Genomic DNA, 6,881 nt, shown 5'->3' with positions numbered 1-6,881 from the left:
TTCTTGCGTTTAATAATGTAACCGACATATTGCTCAAACTACCCAGACTTGAGAGCGCAGCCTTATTTTTGTAAAAAGACTGAAATAAAGAACAGCTGAAGTAAATCTGCGTTCATTTATTTGATAAACGACGCACATTTGTTGGTTGAACAATGTATTACAAAACTTCGGAGAACATGACGTTCTACACCTTCAATAAAATACAAAAAAAATTTCATTTCACAAAGTTCAGAAGTGTTGTTAAGGCTTTGGTTATAAATGCTGCTTTAAAAAAAAAACTAATTTCACTTGATCCAGCAAGGAAAAGTCAAGTGAAAAACATAATTTCATGATCAGTTTTTCTGCTGCGAGTGTTCATAAGCAAGTCAATTGAGCCCGTTGAAGAATTCCAGCATAGTCTGAGGTATTAAAGTTGTTTTCACCATTTCAATGCATTTTATTGTCTGATTCATCAGACCGGTTCATTAGTTTATTGCTACAGACGTTGCTGTTTGTATTTAACTTCCATTGTGCAAAACCCTTCATACCCACAACCCACAACAACATATGATTAAAACAAGGAATATTTCAGCCAAAAATGAAAATTTACTCTCACAAGATGTAGCGTCAGAATGAGAGTTCAAACAGCTGATAAAAACATCACAGTAATCCACAAGTAATCCACACCACTCCAGTCCATCAGTTAAAGCAAAAAGCTGCGTGTTTGTAAGAAACAAAGACGTTTTTAGCTGTCGCTTCTGGCTAAAATACGAGTCCATAATAACGCTTCCTCCAGTGAAGATGTGGTCTCGTCTGAATCAAGAGAGAAATCCGCACAGATCAAGCGAATCAGTCCAAAACAGCTCAAAACATATATGCTGGTGGATTTTGATGTGAGACAACAGGAGATGGACTTTTTCACTGGAGGAAACGTTATTATTAATTATAGACACATATTTTGGCCAGAAGTGATAGTTTGAAGTTAAAGGGTTAGTTCACCCAAAAATGAAATTAGGCTGCGTTTTACTCACCCCCGAGGCATCCTAGGTGTTCTCCTCTTGGCTTATATTGAAATCCTCCGACATTCTTCTTTACAAATCCTCGTTTTGTACTTCTAATTAGTGACCGTTGTTTTGTTTTGATCTCTCCGCTGCGTTTCCGCGTTCGTCACTTCTGAGCGGCGCATGCGCAAAGCTGACCTCATACGTCATCCGCCCGGAGCTGCTTCCGTTTACAACAGTGAGCGCAAGCTACATTAAAGTGATTATTGTGTTTTGAATATGGATATTTTTTTTTACAAAAACACATCGATTCGCTACAGAAGGCCTTTGTTCACCCCCCGAGCCGTGTGAGACACTTTTTTTATGGATGGGCGATTTTTATTTAACTTCTTTTGGACTGAAGCAATGCAACACCCGCTGAGTGCCATGAAACAGCTTGAAAGATCAAAGACAATTTTTAATATAACTCCGACTGGATTCGTCTGAAAGAAGAAAGTCATATACACCTAGGATGCCTCAGGGGTGAGTAAAACGCAGCCTAATTTTCATTTTTGGGTGAACTAACCCTTTAAAAACATCTTAATGATGGATTTGTTTCAGATTTTCACTTCACAAGACATTAACTGATGGACTGGAGTGGTGTGGATTACTTGTGGATTATTGTGATGTTTTTATCAGCTGTTTGGACTCTCATTCTGACGGCACCCATTCACTGCAGAGCATCCATTGCTGAGCAAGTGATGTAATGCTACATTTCTCCACATCTGATGAAGAAACAAACTCATCTACAGCTTGGACAGCCTGAGGGTGAGTTTTTTCAGAAAAGTTTAATTTTTAGGTGAACTATCCTTTAAGCATGAACCAGTAGTTTTCTGTCCGCGTCTATAGTGGATTTACCTCCCAGAAAGCTCATGGTAGAGCAGCCAGTGCTGTCTGACGCTGTGCTCGTGTTGCAGTGCTACACGATCAAGCCGAACGACAGCCGGAAGGCCATTTCCACAGGAACTTCAGCCACGGAGTCATGGAAGCACACGTAAAACTCTTGAGGAACGGGTTCGAGGAGCATTCGCCTGGAACGCAAACGAGAGACTGCAAATCAGAGGTGGAAAATATGATGTTTTCCTGATGTATGCATGTTGGTGTCTCACATAACTAAGCTAATTTATGTTTTGCATTTACAGACATACCCTATAACCCAGTAGGTCATGGTGGGCGCTGGTTTCTTCTGATCCGTCCAGTTTTCCGGTTTGCACTGAAACAAAACCCCATGTTCTTTGACCGGACCCAAGCCTCGAGTGCTCTGCGGCCGCTCCGTCCCTCTCCGATCCTGAAACACATTTACACACATATGAGATGATGAAACTGTGCCGATATTACTATAGCAGAGAAATGATTAGCAGTGATGCCTAGGGCTATGTTAACTTTATTGTTTTAACACTCTTTAAACAGACTGGTTGGAATACACAGGAATGCGTGAAATAAAGAATAAAAACTTAAACGAAAATGAAATGAACTGAAATAAGTATAAGCTATTAATAATGACAAAAGCACATCAAATTACTATTTAACAGTTAAATTAAATGAATATTTAAACTATAAAAATAAAACTAATTCATAACTTTAAACATGTATTTTTATCAGAAAAAAAGTTTTTAAATCAAAATACTGAATAATATTTTTAATATTTCTACTTCTAATAAAAGTAATTGGCAGTTTGCAATCATCAAGCTCAAAATGTCTCAAGCATCATCTATGAAAAAAAATGTGGAGGGGAAAAAATGAGGATTTTATTGTAAAAATGATGAATTTATTCATAAAAAAATTTAAAAAGTCAAATAAATAGACATACTCAATGTTTAAAGTATTAAAAAGTTTATTTTGTTAATTAAGTTAATTTATAATATTAATTAATAACTATTTTTTTAAATGTACATTTTAAAATTTAAAAGGAAAAAACAACTGATTTTAAATTATATACAGAATTAAACACACTATATAAAAATCTTGTATGCTCATCAAGGTTGCATTAATTTGATCAAAACAAATATTGTGAAATATTTTTACAATTTAAAATAACTGTTTCTATGTGAATATCTATTAAAATGTAATTTATTTCTGTGATCAAAGCTGAATTTTCAGCATCATTACTCCAGGCTTCAGTGTCACATGATTCTTCAGAAATCATTCTAATATTGCTAATTTGCTGCTCAAGAAACATTATTATCAAAGTTAAAAAACAGTTGTGCTGCTTCATATTTTTGTGTAAACACATTATAAACATGTTTACAGCTACTTGTGATCAGTTTAATGTGTCCTTGTTGAATGAAAGTGTTAATTTCTTTCTCATTGTGTCAGCTGTACATCAGTGTCAGTGTTTGAGGTGTGTTACCCGTGAGGGCAGGCTCTGCTGGAAGGCCTGGCGTATGGACAGACAGCAGTGGTAGAAGTTCTGGATGAGCTGAGGGTGGATGGAGCCGCTCAGATGATTCATTTCTCTGTGTGTGGGAGCGATGAAGATGCCCTGCACCGTCTCCATCAGCACATAATGGAACAGTGTGTTCTCAGCGCCCGCCGTCAGTCTGTCAACACACACACACGCACGCACGCACTCACACTCACACTCACACACGCACACAAACACACACACACACACACACACACACACACACGCACACACACACACGCACACACACACACGCACACACACGCACACAAACGCACACACACACACACACGATAACTGTGATCAATCTGTTCCTGATGAGTAAAAAGACATTTAGTCATTTAAAGTGACTTAAGGTACACTTCTGACATTTTTCTTCCATGAAACACAAAAGGTGAAAAAAAAAAACATAAGTATTATAAAATGACTTTCCATGATTAGATAAACTCACTTGAGAACGTTGTGCATCTCCTCAGTTTCTCTGTCAGTCAGACTCTTCCTCAAAGAGCCCAAATAGAAAGGGTTAGGATGCTTTAACCTGGGGATCTGACAGAAAACACACACAAAAGACAAGATAAATTCACAGAAAGACTAGTTTGCGCTGGACTGTACAAAATATGAATGAAGTGGTATTGTTATTGAAGTGCATTTAAATCCGGAGTGTAAAAGAAAAAGTCTAGACAAATAAAAAAATAAATAAATAAATAAATAAAGCAACTGGATTACAGTTTGTGTTTGACTATACAAAACATTTTTGAACAGTTATAGTTATTGAAGTGCATTTAAATCTGGAATGTCAATCAAAAAAGCCTAAACTTTAAAATAAAATAAAATAAAATGATTGGCTTACATTTTGTGGTGGTCTATGCAAAATATTATTATTGAGGAGTTACTGTTAATAAAGTGCCTTTAAATCTGGAATGTAAAAGAAAAAGTATAAAAATTAAATAAAATCAAATATGAAATTAAGAAAGAAATATCACTGGCCTGTTTTTATAGCAATGTATCTTGGGCTGAACTTTATCTGACTTGGTTGTATAAATGTTCTCCATCTAACAAACGCAGCTACCGTCTGCTGCTCTGAGTCTCGAGGACTGACTCAAGAAATGTGAGGAAAGCTAGTTTCCATGTGTTTGCTTGAGCTTGTCTCTCTCTATGAGAATTTATGAGCCTACTCTGTAAATGAAGTGCCGTCAGCTGAACTCAGATGGACGTGATTCATAACGGCAGCTCCTGATGCTGCTATATGAGAGGAGAGGCGTTCTGACACATACTCAATAACAGACGGCCGGATCATAATTCATATGCAGTGCTGATATATACGCTCTGACATCTCACTGCATGCTGGAAAAATCAAATAATATTACTTAGATGTCACTTATCCTTTTCTGCAAGTTGTTATGGGAAAGTACAAAGCAAGTGTTTTATATCAGCACTTTCTAGAGAAACTTGACCTGAAACACAAACTTTAGTTGGAGCAATGAAAGAGAAAGTCAGTGTTTAAATTTGAATTCAATCTCTATTTTTGCAATTCAGTTTAGTGATGCTAGCACAATAGAAATCACACAATTCACCTTTAATTTCAATAGACTGTTATACTACACAAACCTACTTTATGCTTTAATTGTGAAACCATTTTTAATTATTTGAAACAGATTTAAATGTTTAAATATAGAAATTTACTTAGTTTCACTTGTTTGCAATTTGATAATAAAATAATTCAGATAATCATAAACAATTTCACTAAGTGTATGATAAAATCAACAAAAAGACAGAGGTTGCATTTCAGTACAATAAATACTATAATGAAACATTCCTAACATTGTGAAGTAAAATTAACTTCATTATTTAAATAATATACTATAAATAATAACTGCATAAACACACATATTAAAAAAATTCTGCATAAATTAATTTCAATATATACTTGAACTTTAATTGGGATTAGAAATGTACTTTATAATTTAAATAATACACCATAATATATAATATAAATAATATAATATGAATATTTTTTTCTGTATTACCATAGCTGTCTGAGAATTTAATTCATTTTGTTTATGCATGATGTAATTTATCATTTCATTCCTTTGATTTTGGGATGAACATGTTCTTGATGTTTCATGAGACTGAAAAATGTAAACTACTAGTGAAACAACATGACATGAACTGTAATTAATATAAGACACCTTGAAAAATCCCGCGCTGCCCAGGCTGCCGTCTGACCCTCCGGAGCCGAGGGAGTCTCTGCGTGTGCCACTAGGGGGCGGTGTGGCATGAGGACTCAGACCTGAAGTCCCATCGGCGTGACCCTCGCTGCCGCTGTCAGACAGACTCCTCTGTGGACTCGGCCTCCGTTCTCTTAGACTCGAGGACCCCACCTCCCCGAACAGACTCCGCCCCATCCCGCCCGGCGACGGGGATTTGATGGCTGCCGTCAGACGGTTTAGGATCGGCGAGCTGCCAATGCCGTCATGTCGGTCCCGCCCACCGGCAGGAAGGAACCAATCGGCGCAGGAGAGGCAGGGAGCGGGCGGAGCCGAGAGCCGCTCCTCAATGGCGGCATCCAGACTCTCCAGCTGAAGGAGTGTGGCTTTGACCTGATCCACATAGACGCAGTCGGGACCTGGAGATCCCAGAGCGGGCGAAGCACAACCACCGGCCTCCAGCAACACACACTGCATGAAGTGCCTCTGGAAACATCAGTAAGGAAAAACTGTGGTTATACATTGGCTGTGCATTATATTTTCAATAATTAATTGTTCAATTACTGCGCTCAAACCATAAATTAAACTCTGCGGACCTGGATACGGGTCCAAAATCGCGTTAAAAATGTTTATGCTTCATTTACATAGCCTTCCTTATATGGTATCAGCCCATATATGGGTTCATTTGAAAGCTTGGAGTGTCTTCTTTACAAAGAATACCATTCCTTTTGGTTTTTATATTCATAAAGCAGTAAAATTAAGCTTAGAAATGTATTCGTCCCACACACGAATTTCCGCCTAACCATTACAAATAAGTTTTACGAAGAATGTGTATTTTATATATTTTTCACAAAAAAGTCAAGTCATATATCACAAGAAAGCTCTCATTCTCAGGAATTTGACAATGTAGAAACCATTTTTTTTCATTTCCTCCATTGTATGTGTGCAGGGTAAACATTTGAATTTGAGTATGTTAAATTTAGGCGAAAATACCAAAAAACGCCCTGAGCTTAAGTGGTTTTAACCTACAAGTAATCCACACCACTCCAGTCCATCTTGTGAAGTAAAAAGCTGCGTGTTTGTAAGACACAAATCCATCATTAAAGGTGCCATAGAATGGAAAACTGTATTTACCCTGGCATAGTTGAATAATAACAGTTCTGTACAGGGAAATGACGTACCGTGAGCCTCAAACACCATTGTTCCCTCCTTCTTATGTAAATTTCGTGCATGCAAAAGATCACTGAACAA

The 6,881-nt window shown here is 37.2% G+C and overlaps 1 protein-coding gene across 1 annotated transcript in view; it reads right to left on the bottom strand.

Annotated features, from left to right (window-relative positions):
* Positions 1-1,790: 1,790 nt before the first annotated feature.
* Positions 1,791-6,881, bottom strand: part of intu (inturned planar cell polarity protein) — a 32,113-nt gene continuing 27,022 nt past the window's right edge. Inside the window, exons 12-16 of the mRNA XM_016492020.1 lie at positions 5,613-6,116; positions 3,875-3,969; positions 3,370-3,559; positions 2,168-2,307; positions 1,791-2,050 (exon numbers count right to left, since the gene is read on the bottom strand). Of these exons, the coding sequence (XP_016347506.1) occupies positions 1,939-2,050; positions 2,168-2,307; positions 3,370-3,559; positions 3,875-3,969; positions 5,613-6,116 (1,041 nt within the window). The 3' untranslated portion in view covers positions 1,791-1,938. The remainder of the gene's footprint in view (positions 2,051-2,167; positions 2,308-3,369; positions 3,560-3,874; positions 3,970-5,612; positions 6,117-6,881) is intronic.

The sequence above is a fragment of the Sinocyclocheilus anshuiensis genome, unplaced genomic scaffold, assembly GCF_001515605.1.
Source record: "Sinocyclocheilus anshuiensis isolate Anshui unplaced genomic scaffold, SAMN03320099.WGS_v1.1 scaffold674, whole genome shotgun sequence".
In the NCBI taxonomy this organism is placed as follows: Eukaryota; Metazoa; Chordata; class Actinopteri; order Cypriniformes; family Cyprinidae; genus Sinocyclocheilus; species Sinocyclocheilus anshuiensis.
This window is presented reverse-complemented; position numbering and strand designations above follow the sequence as displayed.